This window comes from Haliotis rubra, unplaced genomic scaffold, assembly GCF_003918875.1.
Source record: "Haliotis rubra isolate DU_JTF1 unplaced genomic scaffold, ASM391887v1 Scf39, whole genome shotgun sequence".
NCBI lineage: Eukaryota > Metazoa > Mollusca > Gastropoda > Lepetellida > Haliotidae > Haliotis > Haliotis rubra.
The window spans coordinates 475,544-503,275 of NW_025767068.1; the positions used below are offsets into that span (position 1 = coordinate 475,544).

The following is a 27,732-nucleotide window of genomic DNA, read 5'->3' on the forward strand; positions in this document are numbered from 1 at the left end:
GTGTTGTGTATATTACCGAAGTAATGTTATGCTGCTGAAGCTGCCGGAAGTATAATCTTACCCGAAGGAACATCCTCGCTGTGACAGGGTAGTAATTCCCAGACACGGGGCTCGTGACGTTCAGTGACCACGTCTCCCGGTAGTCCCTCCTGTTATGCACAAACAGTATGAGGTTATCCTACACTTCTCCCTCCACAACCACTACTAGCCACCTCCACATTCCTCTACCTCCCACCCACAGACCTTCACATTACTGAAATACGGGTCAAGTCCTTCGTAATTCTTTCGCCTTGTCTCACCTCCCTCTTCCTTGAAATGCAATGACCTGAGAAGTTCCAATATTTTCCCAACGATTATTCTACATTAGCTTTTTCATCCTACGAATCTTGCAGTCCCTGGAGCTGGAATATGCTTATAAGATACAGGGGAACTGCAACACAGTCACAGTGACATGCATAACGTGCAGTACTATAGGCTAGCAGTTGTTAGCAGTTCTATAGGCTAGCGGACGTTAGCAGTACTATAGGCTAGCGGATGTTAGCAGTAATATAGGCTAGCGGATGTTAGCAGTACTATAGGCCAGGGGATGTTAGCAGTACTATCGTCTAGCGGATGTTAGCAGGACTATCGGCTAACCGTTGTTAGCAGTACTATCGGCTAGCGGATGTTAGCAGTACTATGGGCTGGCGGTTGTTAGCAGAATTATAGGCTGGCGGTTGTTAGCAGGATTATAGGCTTGCAGTAGTGTAGGCTAGCGGTTGTTAGCAGAATTATAGGCTGGCGGTTGTTAGCAGGATTATAGGCTTGCAGTACTATAGGCTGGCGGTTGTTAGCAGGATTATAGGCTAGCGGATGTTACCGTCTGAGGATAGGAGTTTATTTTACGCCGCACTCAGCAATATTCCAGCTTATATGGCGGCGGTCTGTAAATAATCGAGTCTGGACCAGACAATCCAGTGATCAAACAGTATGAGCATCGATCTGCGCAACTGGGAACCGATCACATGTGTCAATCCAAGTCAGCGAACGATTATTCTACATTAGCTTTTTCATCCTACGAATCTTGCAGTCCCTGGAGCTGGAATATGCTTATAAGATACAGGGGAACTGCAACACAGTCACAGTGACATGCATAACGTGCAGTACTATAGGCTAGCAGTTGTTAGCAGTTCTATAGGCTAGCGGACGTTAGCAGTACTATAGGCTAGCGGATGTTAGCAGTAATATAGGCTAGCGGATGTTAGCAGTACTATAGGCCAGGGGATGTTAGCAGTACTATCGGCTAGCGGATGTTAGCAGGACTATCGGCTAACCGTTGTTAGCAGTACTATCGGCTAGCGGATGTTAGCAGTACTATGGGCTGGCGGTTGTTAGCAGAATTATAGGCTGGCGGTTGTTAGCAGGATTATAGGCTTGCAGTAGTGTAGGCTAGCGGTTGTTAGCAGAATTATAGGCTAGCGGTTGTTAGCAGGATTATAGGCTTGCAGTACTATAGGCTGGCGGTTGTTAGCAGGATTATAGGCTAGCGGATGTTACCGTCTGAGGATAGTCTCCCTGCCGTTAGAGTCTGTGTAAAACATTCCATTCGTATTGAGATCGGTTGTGAATCTTGATATAACCTCCTTCGTTCCTTGCATGCTGGCACAAAGAAATTGATCAACATGATTACAAGAACACACTTGAGTGTGTAACATTACTACGCTACTTGAAACCTCTGTAACGTTGCCGGCTACACATTTGATTGAACTTTTACACATATAACAATGACATATCATCCAGGACGGAAGGAAACTGACGTGAGTTTAGTTTTTACGCCGCACTCAGCAATATTCCAGCTATATGGCGGCGGTCTGTAAATAATCGAGTCTGGACCAGACAATCCAGTGATCAAACAGTATGAGCATCGATCTGCGCAACTGGGAACCGATCACATGTGTCAACCAAGTCAGCGAGCCTGACCACCCGATCCCGTTAGTCGCCTCTTACGACAAGCATGGGTTATTGAAGATCAGTATTCTAACCCGGACCTTTACGGGTAAGATATTTGTCGGACAACGAGTGGGTTCAGTTCTTTCATAACCATGGTGCGCGAGATGGACGCCTTTAACCTACATCTACTCTGTATCTCTGTCGGACAGCTTGTTATCACGCGGATCTAACAGTACGATATACTTTTCTGGTATGGGTCCAACCGTCCACTCCAGTTCCAGGTATGGTGCGCCATTATATAGTCTGATCACCTGACTGACCCATGGGCTGAACTCCTGCCTAATCTCCTGGACATTGGGGCCCTGGAAAGGTAATACCATGAGTATGGCTTGAGCCACTTCTGGAACGACACACAGCATGTACGTCACGGACACATTCGGAGAAACAATGATATAGCACAAAGCCAGGCTTTCCAAACTACATTTCCAGAGGCTGGTTTAACATACTACAGTGCTTACAATACGAACTGACCTGCATGGTATGACTAGTGGCATTTGGTCCTTCGCTTGGCTCCGTGGACATAAGTGGCGTACGTAGTTTGAGGAAGATCTTACCTTATACGCATGAACTTTAACACCTCTGGAACTTGGCCCCTTGAGCGGAACTGGCCTTGAGAACTCTTTGGGCACAAAGGCATATGCTCCCGAGGTCCGCTTGTGGGATCCCAGGAACCCACCAGTGCGGTCATTGGGGTCCCTCGCCTGACCCGCACTGGTCAGGTAATACAGGTACCTCTGTTCCAGTTTGATGTCCACGCCGATCTCTTTGTTCCTCAGGGTCTGGGGCACACCCGTGCGGGGGTCAATAGTCAGGGACAAGTACTGGAAGGTTGAGATTGGACGTGGTGTTATGTCGCTGTCTATTAATGAATACTAACACAAGTTACCCCCGTGGGGGGTGGGGTGGGGTCAATAGTCAGGGACAAGTACTGGAAGGTGGAGATTGGACGTGGTGTTAAGTCGCTGTCTATTAATGAATACTAACACAAGTTACCCCGTGAAGTGGACGTGGTGTTATAGTCAGGACAAGTACTGGAAGGTGATTCTATTAATGAATACTAACACAAGTTACCCGTGGTAGTGGGGTGGGAAGTCAATAGTCAGGGACGCTGGAAGGTTGAGAAGGGACTCGAAGCTAGCCTTATTTGAATGTTGTAACTACTAGGTTACCCTATTGCCATTAAGGCAGACATGAATTTCAACGAATACTAAAGTACTGTCGGAAATAGAAAAAAAATCTTTTTTCGCATTGATATCTACAATTTATGTAGTTAATATGTGTAAGTGTGAAATATCTGTCAAACTAAGTTCGGCCTAACTACCGTCTCAGTGGTAGGGAGATAGCAAACGTAGAAAAAGGACTTTACTGAGGAGAGATTAGTGCAGAAATGAGAAATGAGGGTTTTTTCCAAGTCCAAAGCGACTTATTTGGAACAAGCCATGGCTTTATGCAAATTAGTGTTCGATGATATTATATTACAAAGGACAGTTTAAGAATGTCCATTTTGAAATTAAACTTACCTTCATTATAAACGATAGCTGACGTAAAAAAAATAACTTTAATACTGAAACTATGAAGGATGTAGCTGCCATGGAGTCTCACTATCACTATAAAAAGAAACATGCAGGAGGGGTCGTCTCAAAAGCAAATTCAGGACGGGTGTCGCAGACGGTGGTTGGGTCGGGCTGGGGGATAGAGATATAAGCTGAGATAAGATCATCCTTTAGGGGAATTAAACTGGGAAGCAAACGGCATGTCATAACAATTTACAAATAATATCCAGTCATGTCGATCTTCGGCTGGTCATGCCACCTATATATTTTGAGACATTTAATACGATGGCTGATTGAAGCTTTTCCATGGGTATCATACCCTTTTACGTATCTCAACATAAACTTTATGATCAATAGATGAGACATATTCAACACACATGAAAAAGCATAAAATATCTTTGAGATGACCCCTTGTGCTTGTAGGCAGGACGTGCATTTCATGCCAGGTGAGACGACGGTCCCTCGTCATACCTGGCTGAGCGACGTAATTGCCATCTATAGTCCGATCTATTGTTTTGAGCAGCTGTTCGTATTTTTTCCCGATTTTAAGAGTAAACATGCTTTTCTGGATATACTATTACGCATCCCACTGAATACCCAGTTAGGCCGATGTGGGCTATTTCTATATATGCTATTTGTAAATTTGAAAATTTTGAGGATACAGAGTAACAGCCTAAAAACAGTTTTCTTCTATTTCCGACGGTACTTTAGTGCTTTCTATAGCATATGTGACTTAGTGATTTGAGTCGATACAAATACATGTACCTGGTTAGTGATGTAGTAACGGCCAGTCCCAATCTCTTCTTGCGGTGGTATCAGGGTAGCGTCTGTGGGCAGATACAGTACAACCAGAAATTATTGAGAATTTATTATTTTTTTTTTTTTTTTTTTTTCACTCATTACTCGCGTATTAAATGTGAGGGGTGGCATATATGTGTTAGGGGCAACGCCTCTCTGTGTATGTGAAGGGAATATGAACAGTGAGCGGTACACAGATAGTCTCGAGGGACATTTACTTCCATCTCGCTCACGTGTTCTATGGACATTTTTGGATTTTCCAGCAGGACAACGACCCAAAACATCGTTCAAAGCATTCACAGGCCTGGTTTCGGACCCAAAATATGACATTATTAGATTGGCCAAGCTGTAGCCCTGACCTAAATCAAATAGAAAATGATTGGGGACTTATGAAGGAAAGTGTCAATAAGAAATATCTGACAAATATTGCTGAAATGAAAGAAGAGGTGGTCCGATATTGGGACAGCATGGACCACGACTTTCTAACTTCTTTGATCAGTAGTATGCCCCGCCGCATTGAAGCCTGCATTGCTGCCCATGGTGACTTGACAAAATACTAACTGTTCACCTGTCTTTGAATCTGCAGTTATGTTCAGCTAATATTCACATTAATACGTGAGTAATGAGTGAAAAAAATATAAAAAATTACAATCTTTACATTCTCAATAATTTCTGGTTGTACTGTAATACAACATGAAGTAGGAGCACGGAATTACTGTTGCACTGTTGAACCATGCATAAACGTTTAACGGTGCTTTAATTAAACGACTAGAAGGCTGATATTGCAATCATTTGATTATTGTTGAAATGGTGAGTGAGTGAGATGAGTTTTACGCCACACTCAGCAATATTCTAGCTATATGGCGGCGGTCTGTAAATAATCAAGTCTGCACCAGACAATCCAGTGACCAACAGCATGAGCATCGATGTACGCAATTGGGATACGATGACATGTGTCAATCAACAGCCCTGACAGCCCGATCCCGTTAGTAGCCTCTTACGACAAGCATGGGTTACTGAAGATCAGTTCTAACCCGGACCTTCACGTTTATATGCAGAGGTTCATTGTTGACATGGTTGCGTTCACATACATACTAAATTTTAAAGACAGTTTAAAATATGAATGCTTCGAGGATCCTAGTATTTAGAAGTATAGTATTGTATGTTGGTGGGGATAAACACATGTCATACCATCATCAGTTTCAAGCTTGTACACAGCGAATCCAAACGGTGGAAGATTCGCTTCAAAAACAACATCGACCCGGGGTTTCTTTATACCTCGTTCAGGGATTCTGAGGGTGGATTCCGTTAATGGCACAATCTGTACACGATGGAATAGACAACGAGTGAATGGTATTTTCTACCACGGGCAGTGATATTCTAGCCATATCATGGAGGCCTGTAAGAGTCCGAGACACTATGACCGATCACAAGCTCTGACCTGCCAGTATCCATCTTCTTTGCCCATATGACAAGAGTGTACACAGGGGACACGGGCACACGGCTGTTCCAGAACACTTTCCTGAGCCGGACAGTGAATTCCATTACCAACAGCACACTATACAAACTACCCAGCTGCGAACACGCTGAACGGCGATTGTTTTCCAATCCACCACCTAGCTACTGACATCAAAGATGGGATATCACGTGATCACCGTTCTCATTACGTACACGTCTCCATGACTAGTTGGGTGGTGATGAACACCGTGCCAGGTAGTGACCTCGGTAAATCAATAGATAGACATACACTGCATATTTAGGAAATGTGATGTAACACAAGTTCATATTTCCCATGTGTTTACCTGAGCTTCTGTAGCCTGTGATTTGGGCCCAGTGATGATGAAGTGATGCACTGTGACAGGGAGACGCACCCAGTAGGATGTAGGCTGTCCCAGGGGGTTGAACACAGTGACGAACACCTGCAACATGCGGGAACCTTAGTTATCAGTGTTGTAATAAGAAAACTTTGGACACCATCGTTACTCATACTTTTACAGGAATGTACTACATTGAGTGAATGTAGTTTAACGTCCACTATATTCCAGATATATCACGATGGCCTGAGGGTAGCATGGGCCAGGCAGGTTTACAGGGAAATGGGCAACGAAAGACGCCCTCGAGATTATGACTTATTCTCATTCATTATAGTCAGGTGTGTTTCCAACACCATATCCTCACGTACACATTTTCCAAACCTTCCTCTGGGGTTCCAGACTTACTAATCAGCAACGCCCATCTATTGTAAATCCGTGTACTGTACACCCATATACTGCACATCCGTGTATCGTACATCTACTGTACATCCGTGCACTGTACACCCATATACTGTACATCCGTGTACTGTACACCCATATACTGCACATCCGTGTATCGTACATCTACTGTACATCTATGTACCGTACACCCATCTGCTGTACATCTATGTACTGTACACCCATCTTTTGGGCACCTATGTACCGTACACCCATCTACTGCACATCTATGTACTGTACACCCATCTACTGTACATCCGTGTACTGTACACCCATCTACTGCACATCTATGTACTGTACACCCATCTTTTGGACACCTATGTACCGTACATCCATCTGTTAAACTGTGTACCGTACATCTGTACATCTATGTACTGTACATCCATCTTTTGGACACCTATGTACCGTACATCTGTAAATCTATGTACTGTATACCCATTTACTGGACACCTACGTCCCGTACACCCATCTGCTGGACATTTGTGTACCGTACGCCTAACTGTCTTACACAAACCTTGTCGGCCGTCTCCGTGATGTGGCAAACGCTGATGTTGAGGTGGTTGCAGAAATGCTGCGTCGGAAGGTTTTTGGTTTTCTGTGTGAGGAGCTTCCGGTAGGCTGTGCTAATAACGTACTGCAACAAACATTGGACGGAGAACCAACCTCATGTGGAGTACAGTATGCAGGAAGTGGTCGACACTGCCGATCACATACAGGTACAGTAACGTACAGACTTATAGGACACACACTTTCAAAGGCAAACGGCCATTGTCCAATATACAGTGGAAAAGTTTGGATATGTTAGGAAAGTGTGGCTATTAACAGTGTCAGCAATGAGATTTACCTCTCGTTCAGGATTATTGCACTAAGAGACAGACGCGTCGGTGCACATGTATGTGTGTGTCTGTTTATATTGGTCCGGACTAATAATTATGCCCACTGCAATGTCCGGTTGTAGTTTAATATACATACTATATACAGACGCAGGATACTAATTCCCCGATGGCTAGGCAGGATATCAGCCTTTAACATCTCCTGGTCGTATGCAGTACATTGTTGTGCGGACTTATTGTAAATCAGGTTCTTCAAGAGTGAGAGGCAGACAGTCATATCTCATGTAGCAGTGGGGGCCGTTATATAAATAGGTTCCCCCCTGTGTGTGATGAAGACGACATAGGACCGACATAGGTTCCCTCTGTGTGTGATGAAGACCGACCTAGGACCGACCTAGGTTCCCCCTGTGTGTGATGAAGACCGACCTAGGACCGACATAGGTTCCCCCTGTGTGTGATGAAGACCGACCTGACAGGCTCTCTCCCCCCTCGCTCAGCATCTTGTTGTAGTCGTCAGTGACATGCTGCTTCTCCGTGCCCCTGAAACACAGGACAAAACTGAGATTTGTTCATTTTCTGCTGTAGAAATTAGTACACAATGCAATAATATCTACAAAATACATTCGCACGTACTGTTTTACATAGATTAAAATCTAGTTAGATATCTTTTCAGCAACGTCGCACGCGCTGTATATCCATAGAACTCCCTTGGTCACCAGACCAAGTTGTAGCTGTGGTTTCCAGAATGTGCACATGTATTAAGGTGCCAATACGTACGTTATAGCGTCATGGTGCTGCAGGAGGGAAACGGCTTTCTCTGAAAAGAAATAAACTGCCACGCATGAGACGAGCAACTGTCTTGATCGTGTCTTTTTATTTTGATGTAGCCAAATAAATGTGATTGAAGATGTTGTACCGCAAGCAAGCTGCTGCTGATAGCATTAGACACAGACTTATGTTGATATGTCGAGGAGTATATATAAATAGCTTCCGATTCCTGTTTTGAGGAAAATGTCTGACGCGTTGATTGAAAAGTCGCGACGAGAAACGAATAAAAGTGAGCGAGTATTGCGAATGGTGTCAATATTACAGGCCGTTATCCCAGAAGTAGTTTCACGAGGCCTATACCAATACCAAACATCCAATCCCGAGTTTTGGCTTGACGAACGAATACTTCACAAACAACGCAGTGCGCCGAAACTATGTCATTCTGAGGCCATCCTATACGTGAACCCGGGGAAGCGAATCAAGATTGAGAAGAATACAGAAATACGCTCAATTCCATCTTGTAGAAAGCATTAGCTAGATACGGGAAATTAGATAGGGAATATAAGGCGAAAACGTCTGACTGGAAAATGACCATGTTTGATTAAAGTTAATAAATTCTTTGAAAAACACACCAGAAAAGAGCTCCACTATGAATTACAACCCATATTGATCTGTTTATTGATCTGCCTCCTATGGCATATATGCCCTCACAAACAGTAGGTATATTCGAACACAAGATATAACAAGAGAAATACAAGAGGGATAGAGTGAAGGCAATGAATGGATAAGATAAAGGAAGGACTAACGGTAACATGAACAGACTGTGCTGGGTTTGTATACTAATGGTACAAACAACAAACGAACACGACAGGTGTCTGTATACTAATGCTACAAACAACGAATAAAATACGACACTGGTTTGTATACTAATGGTACAAACAACAAACGAAACGACACTGAATACAATACAACAATACTAATGGTATAAACAACAAACGAATACGACAGGTGTCTGTATACTAATGCTACAAACAACGAATAAAATACGACACTGGTTTGTATACTAATGGTATAAACAACGAACGAATACGACAGGTGTCTGTATACTAATGCTACAAACAACGAATCAAATACGACACTGGTTTGTATACTAATGCTACAAACAACGAACGAATACGACAGGTGTCTGTATACTAATGGTACAAACAACGAACGAATACGACAGGTGTCTGTATACTAATGCTACAAACAACGAATAAAATACGACACTGGTTTGTATACTAATGGTATAAACAACGAACGAATACGACAGGTGTCTGTATACTAATGCTACAAACAACGAATAAAATACGACACTGGTTTGTATACTAATGGTATAAACAACGAACGAATACGACAGGTGTCTGTATACTAATGCTACAAACAACGAATAAAATACGACACTGGTTTGTATACTAATGCTACAAACAACGAACGAATACGACAGGTGTCTGTATACTAATGCTACAAACAACGAAACGAATACGACAGGTGTCTGTATACTAATGCTACAAACAACGAATAAAATACGACACTGGTTTGTATACTAATGGTATAAACAACGAACGAATACGACAGGTGTCTGTATACTAATGCTACAAACAACGAATAAAATACGACACTACAAACAACGAACGAATACGACAGGTGTCTGTATACTAATGCTACAAAACAACGAAGGTGTCTGTATAAATACGACAGGTGTCTGTTACAAACAACGAACGAATACGACAGGTGTCTGTATACTAATGGTACAAACAACAAACGAATACGACAGGTGTCTGTATACTAATGCTACAAACAACAAACACAGGTGTCTGTATACTACAAACAACGAACGAATACGTATACAGGTGTCTGTATACTAATGCTACAAACAACGAACGAATACGACAGGTGTCTGTATACTAATGCTACAAACAACGAACGAATACGACAGGTGTCTGTATACTAATGGTACAAACAACGAACGAATACGACAGGTGTCTGTAATACGAATAATGCTACAAACAACGAATAAAATACGACACGAATACGACAGGTGTCTGTATACTAATGGTACAAACAACGAACGAATACGACAGGTGTCTGTATACTAATGCTACAAACAACGAATAAAATACGACACTGGTTTGTATACTAATGCTACAAACAACGAACGAATACGACAGGTGTCTGTATACTAATGCTACAAACAACGAACGAATACGACAGGTGTCTGTATACTAATGGTACAAACAACGAACGAATACGACAGGTGTCTGTATACTAATGCTACAAACAACGAATAAAATACGACAGGTGTTTGTATACTAATGCTACAAACAACGAACGAATACGACAGGTGTCTGTATACTAATGGTACAAACAACGAATAAAATACGACAGGTGTTTGTATACTAATGGTACAAACAACAAACGAATACGACAGGTGTCTGTATACTAATGGTACAAACAACAAACGAATACGACAGGTGTCTGTATACTAATGGTACAAACAACGAACGAATACGACAGGTGTCTGTATACTAATGGTACAAACAACGAACGAATACGACAGGTGTTTGTATACTAATGGTACAAACAACAAACGAATACGACAGGTGTTTGTATACTAATGGTACAAACAACGAACGAATACGACAGGTGTCTGTATACTAATGGTACAAACAACGAACGAATACGACAGGTGTCTGTATACTAATGGTACAAACAACGAACGAATACGACAGGTGTCTGTATACTAATGGTACAAACAACGAACGAATACGACAGGTGTTTGTATACTAATAGTACAAACAACGAACGAGTTAGTGAGTGAGTTATTATTTAACGTCACATCGGCAATATTTCAGCCATATCATGACGAGAACACTTGACATTGAAATAGAATATATATAGAGATTATAAAACCTGCCGACAAAGGACAGTAAAGCAACTAGAGTATCACAGATATATATGTAAAACTAGTAATTGAATCTAAAACATTTTAACTATAGGGGACAACACAATATAAAAATGGGCTATAGATCGCCAACAACTAAAGGTAGATCACCGTACTAGGAGCCATGGGGACTTACATTACTTTTGCTACCTGCATGGACCCTAGCTGGATTTACACCATCCCTTCAGCTGTTGGCGTTTATACCGAGAATTAGCCATACATTAAAATGACAAAAATACTACGATTAAAACACCTGATATACTTAAATTTACTGGAAATGTTTTGGGACTTACGTACCCTCTACAAACAACGAACGAATACGACAGGTGTCTGTATACTAATGCTACAAACAACGAACGAATACGACAGGTGTCTGTATACTAATGCTACAAACAACGAACGAATACGACAGGTGTCTGTATACTAATGGTACAAGCAACAAACGAATACGACAGGGGTTTGAAGTAAAAGAAAATAATGGCCAGAACTGATTGATGGGCACTGCATCCCTAAGATGTCTGTCTGCTTGAGGTTATCCGTGCACGGGGTCAGGGGGTGTGAAAGACAGAACGTGGACAAACATGGCTCGCAAACGACACAACTAGTGGAGCCGTTTCAGAAGTTCAGTGACAACATCCAGTTGGCATAGTGATCTCACATCACACATCACACACACACACACACACACACACACACACACACACACACACACACACAGTGACTCTTTCATGTTTGTATGATGTTTCAACTGGAAAGTCCAGGGTGACTGACACATCTCAAAACATTACAAGAGACCGTCGGCAATTCACCCAGTTCCAATCAGTACAATTGTTCTCTGGCAAAAAATGTCGATTTGTTCATGGACATGTGCTGTTGACCAAGGACACCCTGTTTTCGGATCTTACGTGGTACTGTGGGAAATGAAAGTCATCCTAACAGATAGCTTAGAGTGAACTGACCACCTTCCACTGAATGTTAAAACTACAGAATCATAAAACAGAATGATACAACATTGACAATAGTATTTAAGTTGCCCTACTTGAGCGGGACAGGGAGAGAAAAACACACACACGCACACACGCACACACACGCGCACACGCACACACACACGTGTTGTAGTGGACAAACAAGTCCTTCAGGTACAGGTACCTACTCAACACTGCGATGTCCCGGCTTACTTGAGTCAGGCGTGCAAGTACAGCCAGCAGTTTGCACGTCTGAAATGAGAACTTGTGCGTCTTAACTTTGTGAATGAATATTATGGGTAATCTGATAGTGTCTTGAACATTAGGAAACATAATTGAGAAGTTACATTTATTACACATATCACCCAGTAGTTACACACGGTGTACACACTACGTGTAGACAAGATCCGAGTGGACATTCCTACAACTAATATTTAAGTGAGTGAGTGAGTTGAGTTTTACGCCGCAGTCAGCTATATGGCGGCGGTCTGTAAATAATCCAGTCTGGACCAGACAATCCAGTGATCAACATCGATCTACGCAATTGGGATACAATGACATGTGTCAACCAAGTCAGCGAGCCTGACCACCCGATCCCGTTAGTCGCCTCTTACGACAAGCATGGGTTACTGAAGATCAATTCTCACCCGGATCATCCCGGGTCCATATTTTTATGAGAGTGCCATAATTTCCTTAATTATAGTGCCTAAGATACTATCAACGCAGGCTGTGGTATTTTCACCCACCTGTAGTAAGCTGCTGGCCACTTTCACATGGCGCTTGAGTCCGGGTCTGCTGGTGAAGAAGCCGGTCCAGAAGGTGTTGGGGATGGTGGAGTACGGGAGGAAGTCGCCGGACATGGTGCTGAACTTTACACCCTCCTTGTTGACGCTGTTGATGTAGCAGCTGGGAGTGGAGTACAAAGCGTGCACGACGCTGCCGAACTTTTTGCTGAAGTTGCAAAAACATATAGGAAGCGTGGTTGTGTATGTCTGTACGTGTGTGTGTATGTGTGTGTGTACGTTTGTATGCACGTGTGAGTTCGTGTGTGCTTGTCCGGACGTATAGTGATATGTTAGTACAGTGCCAGCCGAACTGAGTTGTCATGCGACGCTATACTGACTGACTGACTGAGTTTGGTTTTACGCCGCTTTTAGCAATATTCCAGCAACATCAAGGCGGGTGACACCAGAAATGGGCTTCACACATTGTACCCATGTGGGGATTCGAACCCGGGTCTTCGGCGTGACGAGCCAACGCTTTGACTACTAGGCTACCCCACCGCCCCGTGCAACGCTATAACACGGATAACCCACTAAGGAAAGTATACCGTCTCAGAACCAGTCAAACCGTTTCACTTCCTAACCGCCGCGCGCCAGGCAGGGGAAGAACAAGCACCACGTTGTCAGTTTATCAAGATGGGGATGAAATGCCATCGATTTCCGCTCCGATAAACTGAAGGTTGAATACCTGAACTTCGACCGAAGTCTTGTGTGACACATTCTAACCTCCTGATGTGTTCAATATATTCATACAGAAAATGGGCCAATGTACAACCGTGTGGGTGTGGGTGTGGGTGGGTGTGGTGTTGTGTGGTGAGGTGAGGTGAGGCGAGTACGGTTTTACGCCGCTTTTAGCAATATTCCAGCAATATCACGGCGGGGGATACCAGAAATGGGCTTCACAAATTGTACCCATGTGGGGAATCGAACCCTGGCGTCCGGCGTGACGAGCGAACGCTTTGACCTCTAGGCTACCCCACCGCCCCAGGTGAGGTTATGTGACTTTGCATTCAACATTTTTGGACATGTTTAGTGACGTGCGTGCTTGTACGTGCTTAGGATGCTTCAACACTAATGCGAGCAAGATAGTGGTAGCCCAACCTGCAGTTTCATATGGACTGCCTCTTCGGACACAGCATATCGTTGGTTTGTTTGTTTATTTGTTGTTTAACACCGCACTCAGCCATGTTCCAGCTATATGACGGCGGGTTGTAAGTAATCGACTCTGGAACAGATGATATAGTGATCCACAACATGGGCATCGACTCCTCGCAGAAGTCCATCATTCCTTGTCTCATCCCCTCAATACCGAGGGCAGACCAACAACGACTACCTTGTGACCTTTCTTTGGTATGTCCGGGGCGGTGACAAAGCCACAGACGCCCTATCCACGAGGCGGAGGTAATTGCGCTAATTACACATGAGGCTGTCCCATCCCAATACGTTACGTTATAACGTTATACTTACAGGCATCTAGTTTTCTGACAACATTCCTGAACAGTATGCGAGGCAACACGTTCGCCGGTTGATCCCAATGCAAATAATAAAGACCATGTTTTAGCCTGTTGACCTGGACTTACCTCAGCGTTGACCGTGGCTATCAGCTGGTCCAGGGCCCGGTACCAGTTGGGGGCAGAGCGGAAGGCGAAGTCCCCACCCACGGGGATCAGGATGTGACTGGACTTGTACGACTCCGCCTGGAGAACACACACAAGGAAGCTGGGAGTCAGGTTTCACGCCGTAAGTTTCATGTTAGTTCCACTAATAGTGGGTACGTGTTTTTGCAATACCCCAGCAAAATATCGGAGGGGGTCACAAGGAATGTGATCGATCATACAGTGTACCGTGTAGCACATCGAGTACTCGCCATTCAGCGAAAGTCTTTACAAAAGGCCATTGTGCGTACTATGTGTTAGGTTACAGAGTTTGATTTCAAACTATTTTAGCGCTCACAACTATCTTATGACAAAGGACATAAACATATCGGACGCACTTATTACCTACATCGAGGAATCTATAGTACTGTCGGAAATAGAAAAAAAACTATTTTTAGGCTGTTACTGTGTATCCCTAAAATTTACACAACTGCAAATAGCACATGTCGAAATAACCCACTTCGGCCTAACTTGGCATTCAGTGGGATGCGTAATAGGATATCCAGAAAAGCATGTTTACTCGTAAAATCGGGCAAAACTCAGAAAAAATACGAATAGCTGCTGAAAACAATAGATCAGACTATAGATGGCAATTAGGTCGCTCAGCCGGGTATGACGATGGACCATCGACTCACCTGGCATGAAATGCACGTGCTGCCTACAGGCGCCCCAGGGGTCATCTCAAAGAGATATATTGTGCTTTTTCATGTGTGTTGACTATGCCTCATCTATTGATTAACAGCTGAAGTGTCTTTCTTTCATAAAGGTTATGTTGAGATATGTAAAAGAGTTTGATACCTGATAACCATTGAAACGCACCGTATTAAATGTCTCAAAATATATAGGTGGCATGACCACCCGATCGCGAAGATCGACAGGACTGGATATCATTTGTAAATTGTTATGACATGCCGTGTACTTCCCCAGTATAATTGCCCTAAAGGATTATCGTATCTTAGCTAATATCTCTATCCCCAAGCCCGACCCCAACGATCGTCTGCGACACCCGTCCAGGTTTTGCTTTTGAGACGAACCCTCCTATCTGTTTCTTTTTATAGTGACAGTGAGACTCCATGGTAGCTACATCATTAATAGTTTCAGCATGAAAGTTATTATGTTTTTACGCCAGCTATCATTTATAATGAAGCCACGTCTAATTTCAAATTGGTCACTTAAAAAGTGTCCTGTATAATACAATATCGTCGCACACTAATTTGCATACAGCCATGGTCTGTTCCAAATAATTCGTTTTGGACTTAGAAAAAAATCGCATTGCTCATTGCTGCACTAATATCTCCTCAGTAAAGTCCTTCTTCTACGTTTCTTGTGTCCCTACCATTGAGACTGCAGTTAGGCCGAACTTAGTTTAAGAGATATTTCACACTTGCACATATCAACTACATAAATTGTAGACATAAATGAGAAAATACAGTTTTTTTCTATTTCCGACAGTACTATAACCCCATGCTTCTGTAAAACCAGGGAGCGATGCAGCCACCCTGTCCAACATTCAGTTGGTCCAGCATCTAGTCAGTTATTGTTTCACTGTGGGGTATACATAGGGGTACAGTTATACAGTGGAGGATTTGAACACTTTATATATTATCAGAAATGCTTAGGTTTTTGCATGACACATTACACCATTAAAATATACGGGAGCAGACCCAAATGCTGCCATCTCTCTATACACGACCACCTACACAGTCAGGCCGTTCACACAATCGTACATACCCACTTCACTGCAAGGTTAATCAACGTTTTAGCCTCAATCTTTTGTATCCGTTTCTGAAACATAAATACGTTGCATCACAATGCAAAAACACTTTTAATATTTTCATATGTACAATAACAGTTCTTTGTTCACGTATGTTCTATCATGGAAAACATGGGTTATCCAAAAAGACAAAGATTTTTGGATTCGAAAATAACGCCCAACAAACCATGAGCTGAAAGGAACAAACTCTTCCGATCGTTTTGTGAAATGGGCCGGAGAACGGGCCGAATATACGTATGCGCAAGTACCATCTTTCAACGTATTTTAGTGTGACGGTGCTGGGAATCCGACCTTCCACTACCTAGCCAGGCGCTGTATCGGAGAGTCTGTATACAACTCGGTCCTTCATTTTTTAACATGAGTACTTAAGTACATTATTTTTCAATGTGATGAGCTCAGTCGGTAGAATGATGACGTACGGACGTTGACGGTGGGCGTCCCTCCCAGGCCAGGCTGGCTGGGCTGAAGTATCCGTCATACAGCACGCTGGTAAACAAGCTGTTTCCTGGAACATCAACCAGGTGTATGACTCCAGTTGAACAATTCCAGTAGAACACCTCGAGCATAAACAAATGCACAACGTATCCAGGTCCTTATCGTGAGTTAGACAGTAAGAGAACAACATACGGACGAGTGACGTATCACATGTCTTACGATACAATTTGTTGTATGTATTTGACTGGATATGAAAGGGACGTGTGTCAGGCTAACGAAGATACAGGCAGATAACTCAGAACCGTTTTGGCACTTAACTCCATGTGCATGTCGGGCTTTGATGTCATCGACTTCCGGTCCGATACACTAAAGGTTGATATCGTGAGCATTGAACCACGCCATGTGTGCTGATCTAACGTCACATATATAATACCTAGCATATTGTGACCAAGGTACAGACCGAGGTACAGACCGAGGCAAAGACATAGGGTGACACAGGGTCTGAGCTGATCACAACCAAACACATTGGCTCCTTCACACATTCAGGAAAATACCACCAAATAGTACTGAAGTAGGACGTACCCAGATTTCGTGGACTGGTCATCCACACTGTCTCCATGTCCCGAGACTTGATTCTTCTTGTGTGGTCCTGGAAGTCTATTCGCCCGAGAAAGATGGCGTCAAATCCCATCTGTGGATAAGTACGAGTGAACTGAGAACATTTGTACAATACATACCGACAGCCACACAATACTATATTCCTCAATACTATATGAAAGCGTGCGTTGTCCTCGAGATACTCCAGAACCCATGCCAAATACACTCAGTCTGATAATTTCAAGACAATCCAGTACCTGAGCGAACAAAGACGAGTGTTCCCGAGAATGTCCGAACTGGTCGATGTGCCAGCCGATGTTCGACATCGCACATTCTCCAAACTCCTTCTGTATCCACTGGAAACCAAGTGTGTGTTGGTTGATGATGTCGTCGTAGTAGGTTGTGGCAGAGTCGCTCATGCTCCAGCCACCACTTACAATCTGGAGACGTCCTAAAAAAGATAATTGGTTTACGCAATAGGCAATCCTAAACAAGTCCCAAGATAAACGGTAAGTACCACAGGCAGTGTCGAGGCTGAGCTGCGCAGTGATCTAGCTGAGGAACAGATGAGGGGATATAGGCCTAACGTCGTGTTCAACATAACTGCCTTAATCTGGCAACGTGAGTGAATGTGTGTCTTTTGGAAATAACCATGATTAATGCCGGTTTATAGTGACAGCAGCTAGCCCTCGGAGATACCATACCCAAGCTAACATGGATACCTCGCTCAGAGAAAGGTACATGTATACTGACTCCGAGCCAAGCAGTCTTTGACTTATCCCCTAACTGCCCGGTGTCAGGCAAGGTGAAAACAAGTTCCATCTTGTAAAGTGTTTAGGTCTGGCGCGACTTGGGATGGAATCACCGACCTCCTGCTCTCGATGCTGATGACGCTCTGTCAACTAAATTGTAATTAATAAAAAACTGAAAATGTTCGTACCTACCCTGCGCGACAAGGCCCCTGACTGCTCGTCGTGTTTTCAAGTCTTGTTCGTTAAACCAGCGAGAGAAGAAGGCCATCTCCGCAAAGATGAAGCGCCTGGTAGGATTCTTCAGCAGCTGGGGGATGACGCTGTCGAGGATGCAGTGGCTGCACTCAGCCCCGTTATAGAACGACGCGGCTACAATATAGCAGTGGATTGAATGAATCTTGCTTGGCTCTGTCAACCTGATACAACTCAGACTAGAAGAACAAGCGGTGGACATAATGAGCATTAATCCACACCGGATGATATTTACTAATAAATGCCGTGTATTGCATAGCAAACTGTTTATTCAATAACATGATTAACAAGAAGACATGATCATCAATATCCCCAACCACAGAACTGTTCTGTTCCTATTCTTCCTACAAATAGAGATACAAAAGCTGTTAAATTAGAAAATCTGTCCCCATTGGAGATAACGTGCACTAAGTCAAGAAACGCATGACAAGGGCCATAACTCTAACAATTGTAACACGGTTTCCATATTCCAACTCCATCAAGGCTTTCATGTCCTGAAAATGAATACCAAATCTGGTTTCCCTATCTATAGTGGTCTTAGAGAAACTCTGTTCCCATCATCTCGGACGGACGGCCGACGGAACTCAAACCTATATCCCCTTCCGACTTCTTGGCTGGTGATAACAGCTAAAATAATAATAACATGGACACACGAACTGGACATTAGGTTACTCAGCTGGTATCAAGAGTTGCTTGTATGTGTGTACAACAGGAATGGGATTACATATCATCTCATGAAAATAGAAAAACGTGCTTTAAAACAAGTTATTATAGTTTAGAATGAAGATGTTGTTACCGTTGCCGCCGCCCCTCCCAGCGTAATACTGGTCTGCCGTCTTCTTCCAGCCAACGTCATTGTGTGAGTGAGGGACGATGTGTACGTTGAACATCCCCGATCTTGTGGGATTACATTTCTAGAACATTGAAGATACATTCGAACATACTGTGCAAATCAACCATTTAATGAACTACACTTTTTTTAACCAAATGTACCCTTTGCAAACATATGAGTTTTCATCATGTTGTTCTGAAAGTTATTGTCGGGTGTAAGCCTGTGATGATCAATATTATGTAACCATGTTATATTGAGGCTTCAAACAGCAACGACTACAACAAACACATATCCGCACAATTACTTACGCACACACATGAGAGATGGGGTAATATAATAGTCTGGGCGATACAAAGAGCGACAGGGATGTAGACGACAAAATATATAAAATATCACATTTTATGGTTCAGTTAACCTGAACTCACTCTGTCATTGCGGCAAGTAACTGATAGTGGTTCCGGCTCAATCACGTCGGAGTCTGCTTTCTCATTTTCCAGATTTTCTTCCTCGAGGATAGTGTCATCAACGCCAACAGGACGGTCGTCGTCGACTATCATCACTCTTGGACTTAATCTAGAGTGATCTCCCTTGAGGAACTTCAAACCAAGGCTGAGAGAATCCATAAAGAAGAGGGCGAATGGAATGGCTGTTATCACCGCTATTGTGCAGACTAGACGCTTCGTCCGGGCTCGAAACATGGCTCGTCGGATACGTTGTACACTGCGAGACACATATACACTGTAAAGGCGTCATCAAAGAGGCTTCTGTCGAAGCCCCACACAGGGATGTCTGGCTAACGTTTACACTGGATTAAACAACTGAACATCACCAAAACATTTATTTCTGATTTACAATATCTCACTGTTGATAGTCGAGGGCAGTCGCCATAATATCTATATATACTGTACCTCTTACTTGACTACTATTCCACGGGGATGTCTATGTAGTCTAGTGGTTAAAGCGTTCACACTGAAACCGCGTTCGATTCCCGTCAAGTAATGTGTGAGGCCCATAGTATTTTGTGTGTGAGGCCCAATATTGCTGGAATACGGCAAAAAGCAGCTTGAAATCATGCTCATTTTCTCACTGACTATTTCGCCTCTCTGACAACATTCGCCTCCGTCAGGAACGTCTCAGCTTCACATCGAGACTGTCTTGGAGGAAACCAGAGGGTGATACCATGAGTAAATGTAATCGAGTCTCCAGGGTTAGAGAGGAACATAACCAACTCTGACATTGGCTCACTGATCACGTGATGTGCATACATGCTGACCACAAATATAAGGTCAGTTTATCATGTTGCATTTTTAAAAGTTGAGGGGGGAATAACTATAGTTATATTTCTTGAGTAGGTAATACACAAAGCTGCTAGTCCCAAGAGAGAAAAACGTTTCCGTCTCAGAAACATTACTGACAAATGACGTATACAGACCAATTGGTGTGATTGTAAGTGGTCAAAGTGTACATGCTACAGAAAATAACTACACATACCTCAACAGGAATCGAGAAACGAATTTGTATATATTTACATATGAACCCAGTTTGACGAGAGATTTACCAGTTTTGCCGTGACAGCGTGACATGAGTAATACAAGCGTGAGTCTCAACCAAGGGCGTTAGAGTGAGTGAGTGAGTATGGTTTTACGCCGCTTTCAGCAATATTCCAGCAACATCACGGCGGGGGACACCAGAAATGGGCTTCATGCATTGTACCCATGTGGGGAATCGAACCATGGTCTTCGACGTGATGAGCGAACGCTATAACAACCTGGCTACCCCACCGCTCTAAGGGCGTTAGAGTTGGCAGGTATGTAAATATCTACAATAAAGTCGTAAGTGTACTCTACCACGTGATTTATGGCCACGCCCCAAGCGGTTTGACGTCCATCAATGAAGCGTTTGAGCCACTTCCGCACTTTTGAGAATCTGACACTCCAGAACAAATGTTGAGGTCATTATTTCTTAACAGAGCTTGGAAATATGATTTGGGACGGGGGCAGGTCTTGAGGTAAATACATTAAATGTCGTTAAACTTGGTGTGACTGTGAACACTACATGTACCGTATTAAAGACAGGAATACCATACACACAGCAATCTAACTGTATTCTGTCCCACAGTATCTCGAACACACTACTTGATCATAAATGCACCTGATTATTCTCACCTGATCTACTCCAGTAAATCCGCTTTATTGTCAACACCCAACGTGGCGAGGGGGCGATGTGCACGTGCAAGATGGGAGAGTCGACTTTGTGCGCAGGTAAAACATGTTTTGAAACTACAGGTAACACAACACCCCCAGCAAGGGAACAGAATGGTGGCGAGGAGTACCCATATTGAACTGAAGATAACCATCGTAAATCAACTGATAGCGTGAAGCAAAAGGCCGTTTATTAAAAGAATACAGGGCCCGAACACACCGGTTTGACTTGATATGTTGAAGAGCAAATAAGCCGAAAGGGGAAGAACGTGAAGGTGTGTTATCTGCATCAGGTCAGGGTTGGCCTTTTCAGTTACTGATAGTTCACAGAGCTATGTCATTATTAACTGATAAATCGCTGTTTGTGGATACATTTACACGCGTGACGTTCCTCAGAGCTAAAAACGTCGTGATCTCGTCCACCACGTGACCACGTTAGATCCTTCATTTACTACTGTACCCACAGCTGTCACAAGCTACGAAGACGTACAGGTAATTCTCTGCACATACAAGTGGCGCTTTTGAACTGTGATTCTGCTGAGTTTTACCGAAACAAATTGTTGCTAACTAAAGATGTCAAGAAAAGGATACATTCATCTTTCAACACCGCTCGTTGGGTACACAGACTAGGTCCACATGTTTGTTGAAGAGTCGACCTGTTGCAGCGGTGGTGGGACACGGTGACTGAGATGGCTGCGCGCCATCACATCCCGACTGCGTGGGATGGTGATTAGAAAATCAATAACAGGTGTGGTGGTTCAGATTGAACAGTTTATGCTTCCGACATTGAACTTTCATATTACCACAGCTTCGATCATACACCGCGAGAAACAAGTGGCGGTTACTTTAAGCAGCGGATAACCAATGGAATGAATGAGGACGGTTCAACTCTGATTTTAACCTATTACTCATTACTGACGCGGTGTTAAACATCACTCACTCACTCACTCACTCACTCACTCAACCTCGGGCTGCTTTCTCTCATAAACCCTTTAAGGTCGGGGTTAGCATATTTAGTGGTTACGGAGTTTGTTAAACGGCCAGCCTGGCACAGTGGGCTCGGTTCCCATTACTCGTTGGGCGGTGTGGTAGCCAAGTGGTTAAAGCGTTCCCTCGTCACGCCGTGTACAAGGGTTCGATTCCCCACATAGGTACAATGTGTGAAGCCCATCTTGCTCATGCTATCAACCACTGTTTGGTCTAGTTTACACATACATATTTACAAGCCACCATCATGTGGCTTAAAGCGGCGCTAAGCTATATTATATTATTCCAGATATATGACGGCAACCTGTTGAGGATATTGCATGTGTCTAGTGAAATATGATGACTTTCTCAACAAGCTTTTCCTCGTCACCAGATCAGACACATCGGATTTCACTAGACACATACTGTATCATATTTCTCATTTAAAAAAGGTATCATGTTGACATTGGTTTGAGTGAGTGAGTGAGTATGGTTTTACGCCGCTTTAACAATATTCCAGCACGGCGGGGGACACCACAAATACAGTCATGGAACGTAAGTTTTCGTCAGTCGGCAAAATTACCATAGACTTGCACGTTATTTTAGTGTAGCTGTAATAACTTTCATTAATTCAGTTTTCGTTATTTGTTTGTCAAATTTTGCAGGTTGTTAGGAAATCAGCTTGGTCACAGATACATAATTTCCATGTAATGTTCCCGCAAGTATTTTCCGCATTGTAGTTACATGAGAAACATATATGCAACATTGTGTATTCTTTCCCCATAGACCGCCATGTTAAAAATTGTCTTAACCATGACACGCATCAATCAAAGTGCAGTCATTCTTGAGATACTGAAAGGAAAATAAAACGGAAATTATGTTTTGCAGCTGAGAAGATTCATGACACGTGCAAAATATGAAGAAGATCAAACGACAAATAAATGCAAGATAATTTTTCTAGCTGCACCAAATTAACATGTATGTCTATGGAAATTATGCACAGTGACGAATACTTATGTCCAATGACTGTAGGTTTCACACATTGTACCCACGTGGGGAATCGGACCCGGGCATTCGGCGTGAAGAGCGAACGCTTTAACCACTATGCTACCCCACCGCCCCACCGTGTTTTGAACGATTTACTCAAGACAAATAAAACGTAAAACCTTAGTTCTCTCTATCATACACGCTGCCCTTTTCAGACATTGCTTCCTGCACGTAAACAAAATACAGTGACATTAACAAATACTAATTGTGAACTCCATAAAAAACCCAAAACAAACATGAATTACTTTTTATCTACTTACATACATACTGTTTAGAATTTATTTCTCACTTTCAAAATTAATTCCGATTTGTGGGGTATTTCGTATAACGTACATGGACGTTCATAAATTTGTCAATTATAAAGAAATAAACGGTACCGTGAGGCGCGATATCTTAGGTGAGGTGAGGTGAAATTGGGTGCTTGAGAATATTTCGCTCATATGACGACGTGCACGCGTGTGTATGTGTATGTGCGGCTGCTGGTATTAGCCCAGACTTAAGCTGGTTTTATAGTGCTAGACCACTGAGATACCATGCCGCAGTGAAGCATGAATACCCCACTCAGACACATGATACTGACTCCGAGCCGACCAGTCCTTGTTGTACCCATTAATGCCGAGCGCCAGGCAGGGACCAACAAGTACCATATTTTAACGTCTTTTGGTATGACGCGGTCGGGGATCGAACCCACGACCTTCCGCTCTCCGGGCGGACGCTCTAACCACTACACCACGGAGGCGGTCGCGATAGCTTAGCGATTTATTTGATGTATAGCTGTCAACACGTGAAGAGAGTGAGACAAAAAATGATTTCTGTAGACTCCCCGATCAGCTAATCGATGCAAGTTAACCCCTGGCTGCCGAGTTTTTTCAGGCAGCACATTTTCATACGAGCTTTGAAAAGTGAACGTTGTGAGCGAGAATTGGGCTCGCGTGGTCCTGGATCTACGTACGGCTATAAAATTACACAGAAATGTAGAATATTAAATTTCCTATCCGTTGGTATAAATATAAGTGCAACTACCTCGGCGGTTTGAAAAATAGACCTTGCTAAATATTGTCCAAATTTTTGTTATGCGTTAAAAAACAGTAAATTTCTCCGCTTTTTATCGCGCACCCATAAAAGCACTGTGCTACGAATTTTTTATTTTGGCATCTTTACGGAAAGTGTGAGCGAAGAAAATACAGCCTGATATCTGAACGACATAAGTGTATATGAATTGGATTTATGTGCTTATGCATAACATTATACGCTCAACATTAAAAATGACTCGCAATAAATGTCAAAAATGGATTTTCTTCTACGACGTCAAACGACGACAGAGAGGTCATACACGTATAATGATAAGGGGGCATAACTCCGTTATTCTTAACACGAGGTCAATGTAACTCTAATCACATGGAGAGTATTTGTTGTGGATACGGACGCTATATTTTCGTTATTTTTTGTTCACGGTGAACCAAACTATTCCAATTCAAAGTTCCCCAATGTGAGCGGATACGCTTTGGTAGTTTCACAATTTATAAGAAAAGATGACAACGTACTACATGTGAAAGCACGTAATAGCGATTTGGATGGCCCTATCCGATATATAAGTTAGTTCTTAGATTCCCATATTCTCCTGTTTGTGTAGATGTATTTTGACTAATTTTGCATCGTTATTACCAGAATACTAGCCATATCTTCAAATGTATTGAAATTGCTGAAAATAATACAACATTTTAGTTGACGTCATTGCTTGTTTTATGCATTTTGCGACGTCGGAAAGTGACGACATTGGTATTCTGATTAGTATATATCTCACCTAATTTCCATTAATTGTGTGAAAGGTCTCGGCTTCTTTTTCAGAATTAACACTCTTTAGACAAAACATAAAATGCCTGTTTTTTCCATTTTAAATAGTGTCCTGAATATATCAACAATTAGACAGTTTGACTGTGTATCTTATCATGAGCAACACGCGCACCTGTTTGGCATCAATTTAACGTAAATGAAAAATAACAATTCACAACACCTGAATATTTTGTTTAGGATAGGAATTTACTTTATTTATGATTATGCAGCTATTTCTCTTCATACGTATGCAATGGAAGATGCAAAAAAGATAGCTTTTTATATATGGAACTAGTACGTACTATATATTAGAATATGGATGTAAGATTTGTCCAAATTAAGACATGACATGCTTTATACATTTTTTTTAAACAATTTTCGTATAAATATAGTTAGAGTTTGATATCCTGTCATCACAATATTTTTAAATCGAATATGAATTGATTATATTATCGAAAACAATGATAGTGAATCATAAAACGTTTCCGACAAACGCGCACCTGGCCAATCAATTTACATCATTGTTTTCTCTATAAAACGACACAAAAATGTGCAATGAACAAGACATTTCCTTTAAATGTGTGTGCATATACATTTCATAACATACATAAATCATTTTCATTAAATATTATCAGTTTTACTTATAAGGTTTAATCAAATCGCCATTCATTAACCTGTTCATGTGAAACTGCAATATTAGTTCAAATGCATTGAATATTGTACATCATAGGAACTAAAGTAATATTGCAGTTATGGCTACGTTTGATCTTCTAACACTTGTGTAAAGGTTTAGAATATGGTGTACTGCACTAAATGTGTCAATTTCTTATGTAAATATTATTCAAACAATCAAAACCTTTCAAAGAATAAAACACCGTAAACCCTATATGCAAGTATGATATGATATTTGACAAGGCTAAATGTAGATACTGAGGTCAGTTTCATGAAAAAGTATCTGAACTATCCGCAAAATATACATTATAATACTGACAGTGTAATCGGAAGGATTGGGCGATTGTGTTTACTCTTGTTCAACCGACCTTCACCTCAAAGAAATTGCCTAATATGTACAACAATGTTGACGTATGACATCACTACCGATGACCTATTTCTTACAAAATGGCGGCTTTGCTGACAAGGATAGATAGGATTTTGCGAGGACTCTTCCATTGATTCAGGGATCGTTTGTACATAAATATGAGATGTAAGTAATCAGAATGATTCTGACTAACTGTGTATTGTTATATGTTTCTATCGTTTTCACTGTAAGTAAGAGAAGAAGCCAGAAATGCTGATATATTACAGTTGTCGTTCTGCGTGATTTTGCGCCAGTCATGGCGTCACGCTGCACGGAAACTTTGACAATTTCTTATGAATTATCAAATCATTGCATTGTATCTATTTATAATTTCCTATTTCTTACTACGATACTCTTTCCATGCATATTCAAAAGGTATTGAGCTATTGCAAGCTATGAATAGACGGATGAATGTTGGAAAATTTCAGAAAATGCTACGCAGTGTAAAATCGGAATTTGTCTTTGTTTACGTTTCGAACCAGCGCAGTCTTTCGAGCACAGCGTTCGTTTTCACACCCAATATGTTTCGTCTCATTTTATCTAGACAGTTGGTATTGGTGACACAGACCAGTTGCAATTTGATTCTAAAATGTATGGGGAATTCAGTGATGCATTTTTCGAAGCTGAATATGAAATATACGTGATGTAATAGGCGTCTCAATACCGGCCTTCGCGAAACGTGATTTTGTAAACACTATCCAATATGGCGGAAAGCGCTCTACGGCGTTCGTGTAAGTGCATTTTCGAAAACATCCCAACCGATTCTAGATTCATCGGCAACGTTTCAGAATTATAATTAGCGATTTCATGTAAAACTGATATCAGTGATCATGAATAGGTTAGTTTTGAAATTCAGTACTCCCAGGAATTATCCGATTTTCACATTTCAAAACATACAGCAAATAACGCTGTGAATCGCGATTTCATACTGTGTCAAAAATGTCGCCATTTTCGATGAAGCCTATTTTGAAAGGTCATTTTCAGCACTTGAGCTTTGTCTAAAATAATAGTGGATGGTATCAAGAAACAGGAAATTTCCCGCAGAATTCGAAACTGTGAAGTGTATTTGTGTGCGTGGGATATTTTGATTTTTATTGGACTTCAAATTGAGGGTTGAAGGGAAGGACATATATGTCCCTGTGGCATCCATACCTTTGTTTACATTTCGAACCAGCGTAGTCTTTCGAGCACAGCGTTCGTTTTCACACCCAATATGTTTCGTCTCATTTTATCTAGACAGTTGGTATTGGTGACACAGACCAGTTGCAATTTGATTCTAAAATGTATGGGGAATTCAGTGATGCATTTTTCGAAGCTGAATATGAAATATACGTGATGTAATAGGCGTCTCAATACCGGCCTTCGCGAAACGTGATTTTGTAAACAC

General features: G+C 42.2%; 1 protein-coding gene across 1 annotated transcript in view; it reads right to left on the reverse strand.

Annotated features, from left to right (window-relative positions):
- Nucleotides 1-21,445, reverse strand: part of LOC124286669 (lysosomal alpha-mannosidase-like) — a 35,729-nt gene extending 14,284 nt beyond the window's left edge. Inside the window, exons 1-21 of the mRNA XM_046723073.1 lie at nucleotides 21,386-21,445; nucleotides 19,646-19,940; nucleotides 19,185-19,302; nucleotides 18,329-18,505; nucleotides 17,642-17,835; nucleotides 17,370-17,478; nucleotides 16,772-16,857; nucleotides 16,310-16,363; nucleotides 14,504-14,620; nucleotides 12,888-13,092; nucleotides 12,330-12,393; nucleotides 8,214-8,242; nucleotides 7,895-7,917; nucleotides 7,107-7,226; nucleotides 6,143-6,259; nucleotides 5,532-5,661; nucleotides 4,308-4,369; nucleotides 2,544-2,810; nucleotides 2,173-2,291; nucleotides 1,537-1,638; nucleotides 62-149 (exon numbers count right to left, since the gene is read on the reverse strand). Of these exons, the coding sequence (XP_046579029.1) occupies nucleotides 62-149; nucleotides 1,537-1,638; nucleotides 2,173-2,291; nucleotides 2,544-2,810; nucleotides 4,308-4,369; nucleotides 5,532-5,661; nucleotides 6,143-6,259; nucleotides 7,107-7,226; nucleotides 7,895-7,917; nucleotides 8,214-8,242; nucleotides 12,330-12,393; nucleotides 12,888-13,092; nucleotides 14,504-14,620; nucleotides 16,310-16,363; nucleotides 16,772-16,857; nucleotides 17,370-17,478; nucleotides 17,642-17,835; nucleotides 18,329-18,505; nucleotides 19,185-19,302; nucleotides 19,646-19,918 (2,454 nt within the window). The 5' untranslated portion in view covers nucleotides 19,919-19,940; nucleotides 21,386-21,445. The remainder of the gene's footprint in view (nucleotides 1-61; nucleotides 150-1,536; nucleotides 1,639-2,172; nucleotides 2,292-2,543; nucleotides 2,811-4,307; nucleotides 4,370-5,531; nucleotides 5,662-6,142; nucleotides 6,260-7,106; nucleotides 7,227-7,894; nucleotides 7,918-8,213; nucleotides 8,243-12,329; nucleotides 12,394-12,887; nucleotides 13,093-14,503; nucleotides 14,621-16,309; nucleotides 16,364-16,771; nucleotides 16,858-17,369; nucleotides 17,479-17,641; nucleotides 17,836-18,328; nucleotides 18,506-19,184; nucleotides 19,303-19,645; nucleotides 19,941-21,385) is intronic.
- Nucleotides 21,446-27,732: the final 6,287 nt, after the last annotated feature.